At 36.0% G+C, this 21,407-nt stretch overlaps 3 protein-coding genes and 2 long non-coding RNA genes across 5 annotated transcripts; 2 read left to right on the top strand and 3 right to left on the bottom strand.

The window, feature by feature from the left end:
- Positions 1 to 3,044: 3,044 nt before the first annotated feature.
- Positions 3,045 to 4,580, bottom strand: LOC129747588 (peptide methionine sulfoxide reductase-like). The gene is made up of 4 exons (XM_055741879.1): positions 4,426 to 4,580; positions 4,153 to 4,358; positions 3,817 to 4,077; positions 3,045 to 3,479 (listed from the first exon to the last, which is right to left on the bottom strand). Exons 1-4 carry the CDS (start codon positions 4,435 to 4,437, stop codon positions 3,245 to 3,247), a joined length of 714 nt encoding a protein of 237 aa, XP_055597854.1. The 5' UTR covers positions 4,438 to 4,580; the 3' UTR covers positions 3,045 to 3,244.
- A 4,308-nt stretch (positions 4,581 to 8,888) lies between these two features.
- On the top strand, positions 8,889 to 10,688 carry LOC129747591 (uncharacterized). Its single transcript, XR_008737536.1, has 2 exons — positions 8,889 to 9,089; positions 10,100 to 10,688. It is a non-coding gene; the product is annotated as an uncharacterized LOC129747591 (long non-coding RNA).
- Positions 10,689 to 12,286: 1,598 nt separating this feature from the next.
- On the bottom strand, positions 12,287 to 13,267 carry LOC129747590 (uncharacterized). The gene is made up of 2 exons (XR_008737535.1): positions 12,896 to 13,267; positions 12,287 to 12,683 (listed from the first exon to the last, which is right to left on the bottom strand). It is a non-coding gene; the product is annotated as an uncharacterized LOC129747590 (long non-coding RNA).
- A 3,412-nt stretch (positions 13,268 to 16,679) lies between these two features.
- Positions 16,680 to 17,756, bottom strand: LOC129747747 (DNA-directed RNA polymerases I, II, and III subunit RPABC3). The gene is made up of 3 exons (XM_055742095.1): positions 17,627 to 17,756; positions 17,287 to 17,571; positions 16,680 to 17,014 (listed from the first exon to the last, which is right to left on the bottom strand). Exons 2-3 carry the CDS (start codon positions 17,495 to 17,497, stop codon positions 16,773 to 16,775), a joined length of 453 nt encoding a protein of 150 aa, XP_055598070.1. The 5' UTR covers positions 17,498 to 17,571; positions 17,627 to 17,756; the 3' UTR covers positions 16,680 to 16,772.
- A 689-nt stretch (positions 17,757 to 18,445) lies between these two features.
- On the top strand, positions 18,446 to 21,059 carry LOC129745898 (calpain-7-like). The gene is made up of 5 exons (XM_055739277.1): positions 18,446 to 18,792; positions 18,856 to 19,481; positions 19,553 to 20,231; positions 20,301 to 20,509; positions 20,576 to 21,059. The coding sequence occupies exons 1-5, from the start codon at positions 18,507 to 18,509 to the stop codon at positions 20,948 to 20,950; spliced, it is 2,175 nt and encodes a 724-aa protein (XP_055595252.1). The 5' UTR covers positions 18,446 to 18,506; the 3' UTR covers positions 20,951 to 21,059.
- The last annotated feature ends 348 nt before the right edge of the window (positions 21,060 to 21,407 follow it).

The following is a 21,407-nucleotide window of genomic DNA, read 5'->3' as shown; positions in this document are numbered from 1 at the left end:
CCAACGAAATCAGCGTTTTTGTTCAATTTAATAAAAAAAAATCATATTTAAAAAAATCTGGTTAGTTAATTTATCAAACAACTTTATCTGTTAAAAAAATGTTAAAACAAAATCATCATCATATGCTCATCAGTAATATTCCGACTTTTTTTTTTGCCTTCATCGATTTGTTATTAGTTATTGATTTTGAATAGAAAAAGCTTGAAGGAAAAGTTCGGAAATCTGTACTTATTTAAGATTAGAAAAAAATCAATATTACGCTTCTGACTATGATGTTGCATTAAACCCTTTGGAAAAAAAACACAGTTTGAAGGCTTAGATTTTTGAAAAGAAAAAGTAACCAATCTTAATCGTTCTACATTTAGTCTGAGATTGACATTTTCCAAATGAGTTCGAATGTTTAGAAAAAGTTAGATTTCTTGCTGCATGTTCTCTGTTGTAATGGCGTTTATTATTTACAGCGAAATGACGATCTTCATTTTGACTTACAAATGTGCAAACGATTTTGTTGTCTTTCTAGATTGGTTGTTTCTTTCGTTTACATTTAACATGAAGTAGAACTTGTTTGATTTTTTTTGTTTTGTTTCGACCATAGTCGTTTTACTATCTTTATGGCATTCGCGACTTAATATCATCGTTGCAGTTGGCGGACAGTTATTGGAAAAAATTCCCGGTACAACTGTTTTCGATGTTTACTTGCGAACATTGGCTCAAAAGACAATTGACTTGACATCTGAGCTATCACAATCCTCAGTGGTAGAAAAAATGGAGTTATAAGTTAATATGCTTTGTATTCCACTATTTATCAACTTAACCTGATAATATTATAAAATATTTATGTTGATCATGGGTTGAGTGAACTAAATCTTGAAAAACATCATTTTTATCACATAACGGAATCACAAAAGACTGAGAATGTACTTATGAAAAAAAGGTCTGAATATAATGTTTTAGAATCTAAATAAGAATCTCAATTCAAACTATGACTCTGAATACTGTATCTGAATCTGAATCTTTATTCTGAATCTTAATTCTGAATCTGAATTTTGAATCTGATTTCTGAATCTGAATTTGGAATCTGCATTAAAAAAAAAATCTGAGTTCTGAATCTCAACATGTCTATAGCATTCAAGGTTTTTTTTTCGAATTCGGATAAAGGCAGGGTGGTCACTCAATTCCAAATTTTGATTTCCCGCATGGACTCACCAAATTCCCTATTCTCATAAACTTCAAAAATCAATCACAAAAGCTTTATTTAACCTTTCTACTTTTAATGAGTGATTTCATTTCGTTGTCAATTTTTCACTAAGGCCAAAAATCAAAGCCCATTTAAGAACTCTTAAATATTCTAGGATTTCTAGATTTGGTGAAGAAATTGTCATAAAATACTTAGATTTCATATTTGAAAACCTCACTGTGACCGGTTCCAATTCTACGCAAATTTATATCATTACAAGAAAACCAGTTTCGAAATCAATAAGAATACTAAAAAAAGCCAAACCAAAATGAGAAAATGCACAAATTTTGGAACCAATTAGAATTGGGGTCGTTTTGAATAATTAACAGAAATTTTTCAAAGCAGGTAGTGATAATATTTAAAAAAAAAAAAACTCGCATCTGAAACTTTTTTTTTACAATAAAGTTATATAAAACAAAGCGGAAAGTAAAAAAAAAGTGCAGTGTAATAAAATTGGATCTATTAAAACGGCACATTTCGATTTAAAAACATTTAAAGATTCAAAACAATCGCAAATCAGTGAATTCAAGTAACAACTGAGGTGAATTTACGCAAGAAATCAAGTAATATGTTTCTCGTTTATTTGATCCATACAAGCACAATGATACCAAAATTTGCGTTCCCGATGCCATCTGAAAATTTTCCTTATTCTATATTTTATATCGGAAACAAATATGTGTAAAAAAATTCGCTGAAGGTTCAACATAAATATTAAATTCAAATATAAATTCAAGTATACAAAGCCCCAAAATTCAACGTTACTCAACGCGCATTCATTCAAAGTACTTTTTCGTGGTCAACCATTTTATCAAAGATTCAACGATTCAAGAAATTTGCGGCAGAAAAATTTAATGAGGAAAACTGTGAATCTGAACTTACTTTATCGTTAAATTTGTCGGGCTCCAAAGTAGTCCAATGTCGATTTGGCACCACTTTTTTGCTAAAATGAATACATATTTGTATGGGAAATTTCAAGCTTGTGAACTGTTATGCGCTGCAGGCTTTAATTGAACATAGGCCTAGTACAAGGTCTCATGCCAAATTTGGGCCGAAGGGGACCAAAGTTATTCATGAAAAACTGGATTTTCATGTTCCTCCCGAACAAAATGTCTCAAAATCCCATACAAACTTTAGGCTCGTTGAGCGACCCCTTCCCGTGATCCTATCTAGCCCAACTTTGGCATGAGATCTTGTACTAGGCCTAGGTTTAATTTAAGCCTGCATAACTTTTTCAAATGTCGGGTCATTTAGGGCACTCGAATACATACATATAGGATAACCTTTTACAATTTTTTCTTATGTAAACGGCGAACGTTTTACTTGACTCCATATGCAGATATCGACCCGTGATCAGACTTACAATTTTTAAAACTATTTTAATTATACATATGTAACTTATAATATTATTTCTGTGTTGATGATGAATGATCGAAATTTTTTCTAAGACATTCCGTCATTCAATCAAAAAGGAGATGCAAGCTCAACAGGAGTCAACATATTGAAGACCGCAAAAAATCCAAACGGAAAATTTCTTATCTCTACCTACTATTTATCGGTGACAACTGGACTACATTCAGAAAAATTATCATTTTTGATAAGCTCGAAGTTTCGAGTTTAATTTTTCAATACTTAGGTTGAGTGTAAAATTCAAAATTATCCATTTTTTTCTGGAATATTTCATGGCAATGAGAAAAAAAAATCCCAATTTATTGAAGGAATTCTCGACTTTTTCCCGGTGGAATTCAAATTCCAAGCGTTTCCCGAATGAGTGGCCACCGTGGATGGAGGAAATTAAAAAGAACAGAAATACTTTACATATAATATTTATTCACATTGTAACACTTACATCTAATACAGTAAACAACTATACGAACGAATCTATCTTACGACGTTTGGATATTTGGATATGATAACATTTTATAAAAACACTACCATAAACACGAAATTAAAAGTAACAGTCTAGGTTAAGATTAAAATTAAAAGCAGTTCAGAGCAGTGCGCGGACCTCTAGCAGAAAATCCCGCCACCCTCGTTGTCTCGCACATAATCGCGCACGTACTGAATTTGATCCTTCGAGAGTCCAAGCCGATGCGCATCTGCATCAAACTGATCCAGGCCTCCGACTCCAATGAGGTAGCCATTGAGACGTGCAGCCACATGGGAGCTGTGCAGCAGTTCCGCCTTCAAACCGATTCCTTTGGCCAGCTCACGGTGACTTTGAAGCCGATATTTTTGGTGATAGCTGCGTGGGGATAAAAAATAAAAGAAACATTTTATAGAGGAAGTTCCGTGTTTGAAGCTCTATTCGGATTCATTGATGATTAAGCTCATTAAGCTTCCACTCGCTAGATGTAGTAGAAGCGATAGCCGTAAGTCAATGAATGACGCTTTGCCTCTCGCATGTCTTAGTGCGCATAACTTAAATAATACTAGCTGATGGCATGCGGTGGTGGCGCGTTTTAATTGAACAGTGGCCTTGTACTTGAACTGAAGGCACGCGCCAACACGGAGAGGAGGCAAGGCCAATAATGATCAATGAACTTTGAATGACTGGTAGTTATTAGAAGACCAATACTCACTCTTCAGCAGGATAGAAGATTCCGGCAGGTGCGATTTCGGTGATGATTTGTTCCGGTGCCCGTTTGATTTGCTCCTCCTGGCGGCTCTTTTCCGAGATTTGACGTTGTTCTTCATTGTGATACAAAATCAGGGACATGTACTGACGCTTGATGCGAGTCGTTAGTCCGTACTCGTGGTTATTCCAGAACAACTCCAGCAAATCCAGAAAAGTGATCTGTGTCGGATCGTAGTGAATCTCGATAACTTCCGTATGGTCACCCCTATGATTGGGACAAAAGTGACGTAAAAATTATTGCTCAAGTTTAATGCAAATAAGTATGAATAATTTAACTTACATATTTCTATACACAGGTGAAGGGGTGGTGCCACCTGAATAACCAACTATCGTTCGCAGAACACCTTTGGTGGCGCCAAATAGGGAGTCACATCCCCAGAAGCATCCCATTCCGAAAGTTGCCTTCTCATATGGGGTGTCAAGATGATGCAACGGTTGACACACCATTCTCTCCTCATCCTGTTCCGAAGTTCCGTTTAGTTTTTGCTGTAAGTTGAGAACAGATTAATCAGCAACACTTTTAAAAAAATAGTGCAAATATTCAAACACTTACCGTGAGAACCATGTTGAAGCTTTTGAAGCAGTTAACACGTTTAAAATAGTTTGTAAAAAAATTAGAATAAATTGGTTGAACCAAGCACTGATCTCATCAGATCTTAACGACTGAATGAATCGGTTCAGCTTCGGGTTCCCCAATTTATACAACTGGGAGGCAGTTCGGAAAAATGCCGTCTTATCACATTTCGCCGTCTACTACTTGGCTACCTGGTGGCTGAGAGAGAATGGACAAACCGAAGAGCAAGCTCTTTCTTGGTTTGTGTTACTGAATGAAATAACTGAAAATCGTACATCACACTAAGTTGTTTGGTCGATTTGGCTTGCCGGTTGTAATGTTGCTATACCTATCACGTGAATATGTTCCTGAAATGTGACCACGCTACTCAACCAGCATCAGGGATCAATTTTTTTACGTAGCCCATTTTCCCCATGAAATAGGAATCGCTTGAAGCAGGGGAAATGTAAATATTAGTGCAAGGTTGCAAGCTGTGCTACCCTCTGCTTGTGTGCAAGTTTTATTCTTCATTTTTTTAAACTTAAATTTAACCCTTTAACTTTTAATAAATTGGTATAAAAATGACTGATTCAGTAAAATAACAAACGTTTCACTCGAAAAAAAGACACGAATGCCTCTTTAAATTAAAACAAAGAGAAAAAAAATCGAATATTACACAACTGAACAAGCTTGGCAGTTATTTTAAGTCTTGTGAAAGCTACTAGCTGACCCGGCAAACTTTGTTGAGCCTGTATTTTTGAGAATTTTTTTTATATTTTAGCACTGTTCCTTAGTCAGCCTTACTTTTGAGTGGATAAAAGCAAGTGGATACCCTTGTGTCAGAAAAAAATCCAAAATTATAGTTCAATATACAAATAAGTTACGCTAACTTTTGGTTAGCGAACTTATTTTCTTCCAGTAATTTAAGAACGCTTAATCTATCAAGTTTCAATTTAGTTTAGCCATCATTCCTATTCAAAAACTCCTATCTGATCAAATATTTCAAAATAGCTGAAGATTGATTTGAACAGAAAATGGATCTTTTTTGCTGGAGTCGTCATAAACTGAGTTTTTTTTCGATTTGTGTTCACCTCTGTATTTAAATACATTGAAGTTTTCTTTAAGCATGATCGTCAGATTAGAAAAATTAAAAAATGAATTGGACAAAACGCAGAACATTTAAAGAATAATGAAAATAAACTTAATTTTTAATTTTTTTTTTTCATTATTTCAACTGTCGTTTTTTTCGGACTTTCACTTTGTACTAAATACACTAATTAAATCTTATTGTTAATTGACAGAGCTGAGTTTGACAAATATTTAACAATTCAGGAAAAGTCACTATTCATCCATTTTACAGCAACACTTTTCTAATCAATATAATGTTTGAAAATGTCTTTAAAATTTGTGTCATCATTATCCTTTTTTTAAATTTTCAATCAGGGATTGGCAAATTGCGCTATAAATCAGGAAATTAAAAAAAAAATTAAACTGTCATGTTTTTGGATTACTTTTCTCTTAGCATTTGAAACCTTGAATGAAGGCAAATCTATTTTGAGTATTTGGAATAAAAATTCAAAACAATCACAAATTATTTAAAATTTTAGTTTATGATCGTAAGATAAGAAACTGTAATCCAAACAGTTAAATTTAATTTTGAATTTTATTGTTGATTTATATAAGTATTCTGAATTTGGCTTTATGAATCTGGATTTTCAGTTATATTTGAATGTAAATTTAAAAGCTGATTTTCTATGATCTTTATTTCATTTTTGTTGATCGTGTTCAAGTGTTTATATTCTTAAACTCAGTTGTGCTTGATATATTGTTTTTTTTGATCTGATATCTGGTACGAAACTTTTTTTTGTATTTTTGTGTATTGGTTGAGAATGTTTCGAAGTTTTAGGTGGCATGCTTTTTACTTAAATGTTAAATTTTTATATTCTTTGAAGTTTGATGATATTTTTGATTACGATCCTTTTTTCTGACTTTTGAAACTGAAAGTTGGATCTAATATCAAGTTAAAGTCCTATATAGCTAAACTTTGGAAAAGTTCCTTTTGACTATGAGCATAAAAGGTAGTGTGCATTTTTCAATGTTTCCTGATTCTCCAATCCGTTCTAATGACAGTGATGTAATTTACTTGGAATCACAAAATTGATAACATTCAATTCTCAAACTGACTGGATAAATTCCTAACACCTTCTAAAAATCAACCAAAAATAAATAAAGGTGATTTTTTATCAGTTATATGACTTTCTATTGGTGTTATCATAACTCATCAAAAATGTTTTGGTAATGGTAATGTTTTGAGTCTATCGAAAATTTTACATCCATATTGCTTGAGTTGCTAAAAGAATATGAGATTTCAAAAAAATTAACGGCGCACGAACAACCATCTAAGAAAATATTCCTTTATTTCTTCGTCTGAAGACGAACACAACAAAAAAAATCGCATGCTAATCGGATGATCCAGTGAAGAGTTTTGCGTGTTCGCACATTTCTGTCTCTCTCCCTGTTTTATATACACTGAGGTTATTTTACGCGGTATTTCGTCCCGCGTAAAAAAACCGCGTTAATTCGAAAATCCGCGTAAAAAAACCGCGTTAATTCGAAAATCCGCGTAAAAAAAAACCGCGTTAATTCGAAAATTCGCGTAAAAAAAACCTCGTTAATTAGAAAATCCACGTAAAAAAACCCGAAATTCGAAAATCCACGTAAAAAATCCATTTTAATTAAAAAATTCGCGCAAAAAAGCACGTTACTAAGAAAACGCGTAAGAACCATGATTATTTAAAAATTTGCGTACAATGATAGTTTATTTTTAAGATAAAAAACAAAATCAATTAGATTAATAGAATAGTAGAATATAGTGAGACTTATTTGACAGTGTGGAATTCAGATCGTCTCATGTCTCATGTCTCAGGTCTCATGTTCCATGTCTCAGGTCTAATGTCTCATGTCTCAGGTCTCATGTCTCAGGTCTCATGTTCCATGTCTCAGGTCTCATGTCTCATGTCTTAGGTCTCATGTCTCAGGTCTCATGTCTCATGTCTCATGTCTCAGGTCTCATGTCTCATGTCTTAGGTCTCAGGTCTCATGTCTCAGGTCTCATGTCTTAGGTCTTATGTCTTATGTCTCATGTCTCATGTCTCAGGCCTCATGTCTCATGTCTCATATCTCAGATCTCAAGTCTCAGGTCTCATGTCTCATGTCTCGTGTCTCAGATCTCGAGTTTCATATTTCAGGTCTCAAATCTCAGGTCTCATGTCTTAGGTCTCAGGTCTCAAGTCTCAGGTCTCAGGTCACAAATCTCATGTATCACGTTCTTAGTCTCAGAGCTAAGATTTTCCCAACTACAAAAAGATTCTAAGTGTATTCCTTTGAAAAAGTCTTAGAATATTTTCTCTGAAAAACCGCGTTAATTCGAAAATCCGCGTAAAAAAAACCGCGTTAATTCGAAAATCCGCGTAAAAAAAACCGCGTTAATTCGAAAATCCGCGTAAAAATAGCCGCGTAAAAAAACCGTGTAAAAAAACCACGTAAAAAAAACCTCAGTGTATATAGATTATTCAACAAAGTTAAAAATTTTTTGTTGAAATAATTGATTTTTTATAATGAGGTTTTATAAATATCTACACAGCAAATTTTTTAAACTGATAATCGAAAGTTAAAATTTGAACGATTACAAATCTTTTCAACAATTGCTGGTTTTTTGCCGAACGATAAAAAAAACTATAAGTACAGAAAACGATACAGCGAATTTCAGCCTTCCTCCCCCAGGTGTGAACGAATGTGCTGTTCCCAAGAACCATTCATTAGACCTCTGAACAAAATTGGTGGCCTCGGTCAATCACGAAGTAGCAACCATTGGCAATGTGGAACTCGAAGTGATTGTTATCATAATTTGATTTGGGACAAGTAATGCATACATTTTCTATAACCACGCTTTTTGGGTTTTACGAATTAAGGTGGATGTGGATGTGAGTAGTTGATCAAGCTAAGCTTAGATACAGCGAATTCTGTTGACACCCTTTATAAAAACCCTTGTTGGACTAAAAATTAAAAAAAAATTTGAAAGTAAAAATCAATAATGACATTAAAATAATTTTTTTTTTTGATGAAACGGCCCTGGAGGATTTTTAGAACATTTCAGATAATCGAATGGAATTTTGTGTAGCGAAAACAGAAAACCTATATCAGTCCTTAGAAGTGGTTCTGTAGATCTACGGGAGAACCTGAAGATCTGGCTACAATGCATCAAAATTTGCACCACCCTGTAGAGAGAAGAGAATCAGGATCTGTCCAACATAACGTACTTTTACGCTCATTCTCTAGCATCACGTCTCTTATGCTCGCCGTTCGTAACATTTGTATGAATGGTTTGGTTTGAATGTATGAATCATATGTGGCTGCAGGAAGCCGCCAAGCTTTGTTCTTTATACTTCAGTTACAGTCGAATCGTACCCCTCAACGGAGTTGTTGTACTGAATCTCGTGCCAGTAGGATAGTTTTTCTACACCCCAATTTATCGGTTTCCACCCCAAGGGAAGAAAAATTCCATAAGTCCACCTTTTCATCTATATCGAATAATTCACTGGAATTCTTTAAATTAAAACTACAACAAAAATGTGCAAGTGTATCGCCGGAAGCGTCGTCTGCTGGTAAGTGGGTCACTTGATCTAACGCCTTAAGGTCGCAGTAATTATTACCTTGAAACGAAGAGTCGAGACGCCCTTAGTCTGGAATGATTAGAGAAAACACGTCCTTTTTTCAAGGATCTTTCAATTTATCTACGACAAACACGTTCGGCGAAGTAGAAAAGAGCACTCATTCAGCGAGAATGATACGAATGGGATGTTGGCATTAAATGAATACGTCCCCCTCGTTTGGCTTTGCGGCAGCATCTCGGTTGATCCCATATATATTAGCAACAGCAACAAAAGTATACGTGTGAAACGATACTACGAGTTTGTTGTTTCTGTGCTAACCAGTATTAAACACTGAGTGTGGCTAAGTATGTTTATTTTCATATATTTATAGACAAGTGTCTGTAAAGACAATGCGATGCAATAGGGAGTATCATGATTTTTTCATTACTTATGTTTTGAAGCAATGTTTAAAATAAATGTTTGAGATACAAAAATCGATGGGGCATGATTTAAATTCATTAGAGACAAATGCCACAAAAATAAAATTGCCGGATTATGGTGTATCAAACAAATAATTTATTATAAACTGCTTGATTTAAAGAATCTTGAATAAAACGAGCAACTTTATTACATGCCAATGGGAAAATGCATTTCATAACTCATAGTCTGGTGTAAAAACTCCACCCAATGTGAATAAACATATCGATATAAAACATCGGCAATCTCTTGAGAGTTTGTCCCCTCAAAACGGATGGCTCGTAAAAACAGGGAGGTGGAGAGCAGTCAGACTGGCGTCCGTACTACAATATGCAATATGGTGCGTAACAACAAAGTGCGTCGATGTTGGAACCTGACCATCAAATGAAATTTTTTTAAAGAACATTTTATATTTTTAGCTAGCATAGTTCATTTGACTCAACAAAAGTTAAGTTATGATTTCTTAACATGTGATAAAATAAAAAACCAACATATTTTAAACTTTTTTGGATTAAAATGTGTAACAAATTATTCTCCCATTTCAGTTGCTGCCAATGTGCGATGAGCGTTTTTATCTCGCTCATTGTGGTCGGGATACTGCTGGCCGCAGCCATCGCAGTTGGAATCTACTTCGGCGTGATTGATGTGCACGACAGCGCCCCCCAAATTTCGGACTTTGTCCACAACACCGGTGACTCGATCAAGGATGCGGTCAAGGACAAGCTCAATTAATAAGAACATCGATTGACCAATCAACAAAAACATTTAAAAAAACAGCTTGCATAGCTTCCATCGACTTGCCTTTAGTTGGGCTGTTTTTTTTTTAAACAAAAATTTTAGCTACTCAACAGATTTTAAGATAACCAGCATGGAACATAAATCAAAACATCACAATACAATACCTTCAATACGTGCTTTACCATAGCAAATGGCTCATACAATTAAATAATATTCCTAAATGTGGCTTATGCAAAATGTGACCTCAAATTAGCCTCATACAAACATACAATAACCAAGCGACAGCGAATTAATTACTCATGCATCAACAAAACTACAAACAATGGACTTAGATTTAGAGATCTGACTAAATGTTGTATAAGGTTCTGTAAATATATTTATTTCTCGTCAATCTGACGATGGTGTTTTATTTTTATTTTCTGAATCGAGAATGAGTTTTGACAAAGTTAAGCTGTCCTGGCCTTCAATACTAAATTTCCAAATATTTTATGGGATTTTTATTTTCTGGGACGATTCAACCCTGAATGGACAGCTTCTTCATCTGGTTGTACCTCTGTCCGCGGTTTTCACATCAGCGGTATAGTGTTCGGCGGTATGCTATTTTGGCGGTTTACCATTTGCCAAAAGGACCTAAAACGCGGCATGGCAATTGACGGTTTGGTCGATTTGGCGGTTTACCATTTGGCAAATGGCCTTGTTTAGCGGTGTTATATTTCGCGGTATGAGTCTTTCCGCGGTTTGTCTTTTTGGCGATATGCAACATTTCGCGGTAAGATATTTGCTCAGAAATATACTGAGCAAATGTTTACCCAAATCTTTTTTTCTGGTTTCGAAACGTAAAGCGTAGGACCATACATCATTCTAGTTCGAGCGCGCAGCGTGAGGAAGCGGCCTCTTAGCTCTAATCTATGTTTCTTTCGTTCTTTCGAGGTTTACTGAAAGACCTAGGAAGACCCCGTGTTTCTAGGTTCACACAAAGCTAGGGACAATCCCCTAGCCCGGTCCGCAACGCGTAGCTTAAGGACCATATATCATGCTAGTTCGGACGCGTAGCGTGAGGAGGCGGCCTCTTAATTCTGATCTATTTTTCTCAGGCGGCCCCGTTTTTCTAGCTCTACTCAAAGATCTAGGAGACGGCCCCGTGTTTCTAAGATTACCCAAACGACGATTCTCGTAAGGACATCCTCGTAATTATGATCCATGTTTCTAGGCCGGACTTTTGAACATTTGAAACAGACCGCGAAGTGACCAACTATTGCCAACTATCCATACCGCCAAATAGTCTTATTCGCAAATTGGTAGACCGCGTAATGTTACAAACCGCTGAAAGGCAAACCGCCAAACGAACCATATGCCAAATGAGACACCGCCAAGTGTTACAAACCGCCAAATGGTAAACCGCCAAACAGGTTCATACGCAAAATGTCATACCGCCAAAACGAATACTGCGAAATGGTTTACTGGGAGCTGTGATACAATCTGCAAAAACGTGTTGAAATAAAGGAACAATTTAAAAAATGATTTTTTAATTTTGATGTGTGTCAACTTTCATAAGACTCAAATTAAAGGATCCAAACCTGTTCTGTTTTATTATTCGAATAAATATGACTTTTTTTAAATAAATCTGTAAAACTGATCACTTAAAAAATCATGCATTAAACAGTTAATTGTAGTGTTAAATCCAATTAATAAGTTCTAAATACAAAAAAAAACTTCCCCATCTATCATAAAAAGAACTTTTTTCTTTTCTCTTTTTAAAAAATATGACACAAAAAGTGGAATTCATGTTGAAAAATGAAGAAACAAATCCTAACTATGCTTACAAAAAAAAATGTGAAAATTGTAATTGTGATTTTTATTTACGGGAACCTTCAAGTTACAAAATAATATTTAGTGACTAGGTGACTAGGTCAAGGAAGACAAATAAAATTTTGTTAGGAAAACCAATCAACCAAACCACTTTCAAAAATATTTGACAACAAAATAAAATATGATTTCACTTTTTTAAAACAGGTTTACTTCATTTTCGTTGATCATCACATTCCTGCTGTTACACAATTTAATCAGAATAAATAGATTTAAAACTTCATATGACAATGTTTTCTATCACTTATCAATACGAGTATGAATTTCAATTTAACTCTAAAACTAAACATAAAAATCAATAGCACTTTTCGTTAAAAGAGAGAATTGTGACATATTTCGGAATTAGTAGACTTTATCTAGTCGTCTAAAAATCAGTCATCTAGTTTCTTGATCCCTTCTTTGATGCCGGATTTGATGCTGTTTCCAGTCTTTTTGATGAACTCGCCGACTTCCGGAGCTGAGTCATCTACGTTGAAGATGCCGTAGTAGATGGCTACGGCGACAGCGATCGCAAAAATTATACAACTGCAGGAGAAAACCTGTTTTATTATAACAATTCGCACTGGAAAGAATGCGTGTTTAGTGCTTTGAGGCCTAGAGCAATGTTCGAGGAAACGTTTATTATCAACGTTAGCAATAATGAGAACAAAATTTCCCCTTTCGTCTACGTAACGTATCCTCAAAACATGTACTAGGCCTATGAATTGAAAAAGAATAGTAGATGAATCAATAATTACCATACAATGACGGTTCCACAGTTGAGACACATTGTTTTGCCGAAAAATTTACTAACAATTCGATAACGAAATTTACGAAAACAAGACACCTAGGCAGCAAGATGAGGCAATGAAGCAGAGCGAAGACAACACGGTTGATGTTGCTGATCTGAGTCAGAATAGGATTTATTATTGTCCGGAGTGCAATGAAGCGTAATTTAATTAGCAACCTGGTTCCAAAACTGGTGTAGGTGAGACACGTCTAGCACACTTTCTGGACAACGAAGCTCGCGGACAGAAGACTGACTGACTGACTGATGAACAGTACGTTTCATTGTTGAGGTTTGAGGACGGCGCGATTTTTGTTGCATCGGGCATAGCTAAGTAGTTGTGGGAAAGTTTCCGACCGAGCGATCAGTTCGTAACAAACACAAGGACAAATGGGGTATACGATCATGTTCATGATCGAGTATGACTGGCTGAGTAGCGATCATGCTTTTAAAACTATTCTCAATTTTTTAAAGATTTTTCTAAAATTCTGTATCTTCTTACAACGTATAATAAAAAAAATCTTTAAGAAAACAAACTCAACGTTTTTTTTTGTTTCATATTCTTGCAATACTTCCACACATTACCAGGTAAAGGTGTTATGTGATTCAGTTTGTAAACATCTTTTTCATTTTTACGTATAGCACTCCTTTCGCCGTTTTTTACCTGAGCTGAAGCAACGAACTCGGAATGCAATCACTACTATGAATACGAAAACCTATAGGAATAATTTTCTCATTCCTTCTCTTCGCTATAGATTGCGAATTCCTCGGTAAAGCGTAACAGGAATTGCATTTACCTGCATTCCTCTGAATGTTGTGGGATTGAATAATTAGGTGAAGAATATTTTAAAATACTATGCAGATGAATTTAGTAGAAAAAAAAACAAGATAGAGTCTAATAACTTCAAAATATAATTTTTTTTCTCCATAAGTAGAGTAGTCGAGAAAATGGCATATGCAAATCACTATGTTTAAAATAAAGGAGACATTTATTGGTTTTAATTTAAAAAAATTGCATTTGCAGGTATGAATGTAGGTACAAGGAATCGATTATTTGAGGCCTGCCCGAGCCAAACTTTATCCATACCAATCACGCAATTACTACAAAAAAGCATATGCTGGTATTTTCTTAGCCGCCAGTATTGTTTTTGAATTATAGTATAGTATAGTATAAGTTTCTAGTATTGCTCGCATTGAAATCTTTTTATAATAAGTGGTTGATAGCTTTTTTCTTGAATTAACATGTTTGATGAACAAAGTTAGTTGTAACCTCAAAATTGATTTTTTCTATCGTTTAACGCTCCCAATTTCTGTATATCATTTTCAAATACTTGCTTGAATATTTAAACAATGACTACAAATAAAGAAATGTTCAAAATAGAAAACAAACAATATAAATCTGTCATAAACTCTGGCTCTCCCAACGAAACTACCTTTATTACTTATTGAAAGATTGAGAAGTTCTTTCGAATTATGATCAAATTTTGACAAAAATCCAAAGAACCAAAATCTTAAGAGCAAGTTCACTGATATTGGGAAAAAGTGATAGAAATTTTGTCACTATTTGTACATTGTGAAAATTTTGCCATGCAAAAAGATTTTCAAGATCTGTGGCCTTCAAGTTTTTTAACAACACGTGTTGTAGTTTCCCATGCTGTGATGCAAAATAGCAATATTTCTATCACATACGGCTGAAATAGAAACAGTGCTGTAAAAAAAAATACAACGCCCAGCAATCTTAAAAACATTTTTGTATGGTAAAATTTCTAAATTTCTACCACTTTTCCCCAACACCAGTGAACTTGCTTTTAGATAAACCTGTAATTTTAACCTATCTATATATATAAAAAGTAAATTCCGTTTGTTTGTTCGTTTGTATGTTTGTCTTCAATAGGCTCAGCTGCCTTAAGAGCTAGAGAGCTGAAATTTGGCATGGGTGCTCATTAGGGCCAGGAATGATGAAAAATGTTTTTAGATTTTCGGATGACCCCTTTTGAAGGCGGTCGTCCATACAACAACGGTTTTATTCCCCCGAACCAAAAGTCATGGCACCCATTTTGTGGACCGACGTTCGTTTCCGTTCGTTTTGTTGGCGGGATTATTTTCACCATCACTATGGGCAGGCTATTAGAAACGACCATCCAGAGCTCACATGTACTGGATAGCAAATCAAAGCTTGCTGAGCATTAAAAATTTGAAAGTGAAAATTTTGGCGGGTGTTTTTTGTACCTTCTACTGTTCAAAGCACATGCTACCGGTACGAGATATTTGGATACAATTTTAAGACTACATTTTGATTGAAAAATACAACTATCCTGTTAAGAATATATTGACTAGAATAGTAGTGGCTTTCAAAGTACTCTTTGCCGCCGCTGGGGGGCTTTGGGGGTCAACCATTTTCATATTTTTGGAATTCCTCATAAGAAAAAAAAATCAGATTCAGAGTTTATGCAGTTGAAAACATGCAAAGTTTTTTTTTAAATGTCTTTATTCTAGAGATTTTCAGCTTTCAGCTGGTTCATCTCCATGCAAAGTGAGTTTTCAACATGCTTAACAAAATCATCCATATTGAAAAGTGGGATAATCTTCAACAGATATTTTCATTAAATAAGGGATAGAAAAGATAAAAAAGCAGTTAAATGTTTTGAAGATAAAACTATTAGGCCAAATCTATTCAAGCTTCCTAAGAAATGATGTTTGTCAATATTAAGTTTTCAATGTCTTAGTCATCTTGCCGTTTTTATACATCGGATTGGGTTGTAAATTGGTCGATAGGGGTTATTTGGGACAAACAATTGAATTCACTTATCCAAATTAAAGTCAGGGGTCGGTCTAAGAGGTCGTTCATATTTACTATTCACTGATTTTGCGATATTGTCGTTATTATACACCTATTTAAAAGAAATTGGTACACGATAGTTTTGAGGGACGATGAATCGATTTCAGGTATTGAATTCAGCGTAAGGGGCCGGCAATGGGGTCGTCCATATTAACCTTACAATATTTGAAATATCGTCATTATTATACATCGGATTGGGATGAAAATTTGCACACGGTAGTTTTCAGAGACGGACAATCGACTTCAGATATCAAAGATTGTATAAGAAGCCACCAAAAGAAGTTTAACTTTTTGGCAATAATTGCGTTGTTATGCGACGATCGACTCGAAATTTTTAGACGGGGTTTTTTTTTGGCACGGACAATCAATTCCTGATTTCTAATGAAGTAGCAGACGACAGAAGAGGTGTTCGTTCAATATTTTTGCAATTATAACTTAACAATTAATTCGGAAATGCATCTGGAAAATATTTGGCTATTGACTTTCAGACAAACTGTTCATAACATATTCCAAGTTGAATGCGAAACGGAGTTCGTATGGGGACAGCTAGTTTTAAATAAAATACCAAGTGTCAATGTGTTGTTATAAAAAGGAAAATTTCCAAACAATCTAGTAATCCATTATAAACGACATTTGAAACATATTTGAAAATCAATCAAAAATCTTACAAATATGCCTTCCAATCAACCACAAACTTCCCTGCCTTCAGTAACTTTTCTATGGTGAGTAAACTTTTTTTATACCGATTTTTGTTTGCCAATAAAATTTTCACTATTTCAGTCTCTGTACAGTAATAACTGTGCTGTTTCTGATAACTGCTAATTTAGCGCTGAATATTTGGCTCCTGTATAAAATTAAGGAGGAAATAGATGCCAGGGAATGATTTCTTTCACATTGATCCTCCACGTATCATCTTGCTTACCAATTCAGCTAACTTTATTCAAACCAGCTTTGAAAACAATGTCCAGTATACCCAATGAATTAAACGAGAGAAGAAAAATATTAGCGTTCAGAACGCAAGCTTCTTCATCAGGAGGTACATGTGCTGATCGATTTCGAACCCGTGAAGATTGTTGGCGTCCCCCTGCAGCCGCATCAGCAGCCCTCCGAAGGAAACGTATGCCGACAGCCGATTGGCCGATTCCGACTGGGCATCGTCACCCTCTATCCGATACACTTTGCCGAACATCACATACTCGAAGCTGTCCGCCCGGGAGCCTTCGATTTCGGCGGCGTTGTACTCCATGCTGGCTGCCGGAAGTTGAGAAAATGTTTTGTTTTGTTGTTTTTTCGTGTTTGTTATTGATAGTTTAGTTTATAAGTATTTTTATGAATTTCCTAAATCAAAATTATACAAAAAATGAGTGGAATCTTATGATTTTTTTTTTCGAGAGTCCCAAGATGATTCTGCATGAACAAGTTTTGATCAAAACAATGATAACATGAAAACTGTTGACCCCAGCAATGTTCCTTTGATTGAGTTCATATGTCTTAAGAAGCAGGAAAAGAAATTCAGCACTTACCTGGTGTTCCGTCTTCGTGCAAGGTAGTCGCAAGAACCAGACGAAATTTGTCCCCCAGCTCCATCGGGTACAACCACGAGTTGATGTCCAGTATGAGGTCCATCTTGAAAGATTCTGACTCGCAGTGTAACCGACTGCAACGGTCGAACTTTTTACCCTCCGGATCCATATCCTTCACGTTGAAAATATCCTCGAACAGTATTCCGGACATAGTGGTGCTGCTGCTTGTGCGAGATTTTTGCACAGGTTATATTTTAAGGTTATGTTGTTTCCGAGCGTATTTAACTGCAATAAAAACACCTTATTTTAAATGAATAATATGACATGGATAGTTTCTTACCTTTTAAAGACTTGCAGGGAGTAGTTTTAACAACTCAAGCTAAATTAATCACTCGTAAATCTTTGAAAAAAGTTCGAAACAAACCGCGGCCAGATTTTCGACCGTGCGCTTTGTTTATATTTTGTTTATTGTTTTCGATTGCTACACGTTCAAACCGACTTCATGATTTTTTCGTTCCCGTTAGCTCAATTATTTGATTCCCATGCACATTCAAATCTGAGAAGACTCAAATAAAAAATGAATGAAATCAATTTCAAAACTTTTCTTCTCAAAATTGTTTCACGAGACAAAATTCAAATTGTGTGTAAAATAACAATCGGAATTTTTCAACATCTGGTCAGCAAAATGTCATATCGACACCATAAATTTACGACTTGTGCTGAAAAATACATTCTTGCAACTCGCATCTTCAAATTTTGAATCCAAAATATGATATACTGCATTTATTTCGAACAGAATTTTTTGAAATTTTGTATATTAAGTTGGTCAAGTTTCAACTTGTTTATATCAAATAGAATGATTGAAGGCCTTGTTTTTACTCTCTTTTTCAAATCGAATTCATAATCAAAGGTTTTGATTAATAAAAAAAATATTGTTTATTGTTTTTAACCAGGCTGCGTAGAAGTAAATAAACAATAAATTACAATTTTATGTTTTTCGTGTTTTTGGGATTTAATCTTCTATTTTGTGGTGTGGTGAAGAATTAAAAAAAAAATGTTGAACGCATCTAATAGATCTCATCATTTCATTTTCAAATTTGAGTTTTATTGTTTGCTCGTGTCAAAATGATTTGCTCATAAAAAAATCCGCAACACTGCCATTCGCAAAATATTTTCAGGTGAGTCATGTTTGTTGACCAATTTTCGGGGCATCGACCAGAATGTCCATCGAATCCCAGTGCCGCACAATCCTGTCCCAGGCCCTTGATGCTGACGAGGCTGGCCAGAAGGAACTAGCCATCGAGCTGTATGGTCGGGCAGTGGAAAAAATCCTTCGAATTGAGGACGGCGAGAAACGGGAGAAGCTCAGTCGGTTTGCAAAACAGGCGCTCGATAGGGCTGAGGAACTGAAAGGAATCCGCTATGTTCCGGCTGCTGTAGCATCGGGGGCACATCTTCAAGCTTCCGCTCCTGGTTCACATCCGTCTCGCAGTAACACTTCCCTTGGTAAGAATTTCCTGATAACTAAAAATTTCCTACTAATTCTGATTCTCTTAATATTTATTTTAGTAAGTCCGGTTCACAGTCCAAGGCTGGAAGTAAGTGGATCCAAAAATGCTTACACAATCGAAGAGAAGAAAGTGCTGGAGTACACTTCCCATATCAATGCCAAAGTGTACGTTCCATTTATGGATATCGATCTGATGGAGAAGTTCCATTTTCCGATTCCCTTCAGCGATAAAGATGGGCCACTGGAACTGGCTCCCAAACAGAAGCGGGACTTTGTTCAATGGGTTCGAGTGAGCGAACTTTCCGAACATCCGCAGCTAATAGCTGGAGACCATGCCGACTTCTACAGCATCCGACAGACCGTCGTTTCGGATTGCAGTTTTGTTGCATCGCTAGCTGTCGCCTCACTGTATGAGAAACAGTTCAAAAGACGTATCTTGACATCAATCATCTATCCGAGAAACAGCCGGGATGAACCGATTTATAACCCCAGCGGAAAATATTCGATCCGAATGCATGTTAATGGTATCCCAAGAAAAGTGGTTATCGACGATTATCTACCTCTTGGAAAATACAATCAGTTGTTATGCTCATACTCGAGTAACAAAAACGAATTTTGGGTGTCTTTACTGGAGAAGGCTTACATGAAACTTATGGGAGGATACGATTTTCCTGGATCAAACAGTGTAAGTCTAGCTTTATAGTTCCAAATCTAGAGAAATGAGAAATCTATTAACTAAATTTTTCGTTCATTTAGAATATAGATTTGCACGCCCTTACGGGTTGGATTCCGGAACGTGCGGCAATTCGAACCAAAGAAACTGACTTCAATGCCAACGCCGTATTTGATAGACTGAAGGAGGGTTTGGCCGCAGGGCGCTGCCTAGTCACGGTAGCTACCGGTGAACTAACGGACGCGGAAGCAGAACGGACGGGATTGGTCTCGACGCATGCCTACGCTGTGCTGAACATGCGGGAAGTTAACGGTGTAAAGTTGCTACAGCTAAAGAATCCCTGGTCCCATCTGAGATGGCGCGGCAACTATTCAGAGTTGGACATAGCCCATTGGACACCGGAAATGCAACAGCTACTCGATTATGATCCCAAATTGGCGGCAAACTACGACAACGGAGTGTTTTGGATCGATTACCATTCCATTTTGAACTTCTTCGACGTGTTCTACCTCAACTGGGATCCGGCACTTTTCCAGTATACTTACTGCATCCATCAATCTTGGAGCGCCGGCGTTGGACCGACAAAGGATGCTTACAATGTGGGAGACAATCCACAGTTCAGCTTGACCGTTCCGGCAGGAAGAGGTTCAGTGTGGATTTTACTCACCAGACACATCACAACGATCGAAGATTTCAGAGAAAATCGCGAGTACATTACGGTATTGGTTTACAAAAACAACGGAAAACGGGTTTACTATCCTTGTGAGTATTTTTTTACAATTTTAATTTAAAAAAAAATAGTATGTATAAGTTTTGGGATTTTTTTTTCAGCCGATCCAGCACCGTACATCGATGGCGTTCGAATAAACAGTCCACATTACCTCTGTAAAATTCGACTGGACCCAAGTGCCGTGAGGAAGTATACTCTTGTGATATCGCAGTACGAGAAGACTGCTACCATTTACTATTCGCTGCGAGCCTATTGTCGTGATAAGTTTGAGCTGAAGAAAATTGATAGTAATTTTCAAACTGTGGAAAACGTAAGATTTTTTTTATCATCATACAGGACAGCGTTGTAAAATGACCTGCCTTTTTCTTTCCAACAGATTAACGGTGAATGGAAGGGCCGAACTGCCGGTGGTTGTCCCAATCACCCGGCAACGTACAAAAATAATCCATTCTACCGGCTGCATATTGGACCCAAAGATAGCAGCCAACTGGTGGTGGAACTGCGGGGACCAAAAGTCTATCAGGTGGGTCTAGAGCTGACGGTGGTGTCACTGGAGGACCCGGAAATTACCGCGCCATTTATTTCGCAATCGACCGGTAACTACCGGTCCGGCTTTTGTGTGCTCGATTTGGAAAATATTCCAGCCGGGGTGTACCATTTGCGTCCGTCCACATTCCTGCCGGAGCAGGAATCTCCCTTCTTTCTTAAGATAAAGTCTACAACGAACGTGGTAATCGAGCAGATTAATTAGGCTTGTTAAATAAGGTTCGACGTTTTTTTTTATCGATAACAAGTGAAAAGTGATCGTTACTTTTTATTGTCATGTTATGTTGCATAATGTTAAAAATATAAGGTTTTTATCGGAAATTAATGTGTTTTGGTTTGATGTTAACTATCTTATCGAATCGATTTTTCAATGGTTTATTTTATGGGAATTCCGGTTTAATCATAAATTACAGACTGTTGTTTTAATTATTTGGAATTTTCATCCTCGCGGATGATTCATCCCTAATAAATTATTGGTGTTACCTCTGAGGAACTCCAGAAAACATAGGACAAAATCTATTTGAAATTATGGATGAGATTTACCTTCCTGAATCCAAAAAGTAAATTAACAAAAAAAACATTCTCTGAAATTGTTAGTACATCCACGCTTAAATAAGGGACCATTCAAATATTAAGTAACGCATTTAAGGGAGGAGAGGAGA

This window comes from Uranotaenia lowii, chromosome 2, assembly GCF_029784155.1.
Source record: "Uranotaenia lowii strain MFRU-FL chromosome 2, ASM2978415v1, whole genome shotgun sequence".
Lineage (NCBI taxonomy): Eukaryota > Metazoa > Arthropoda > Insecta > Diptera > Culicidae > Uranotaenia > Uranotaenia lowii.
This window is presented reverse-complemented; position numbering and strand designations above follow the sequence as displayed.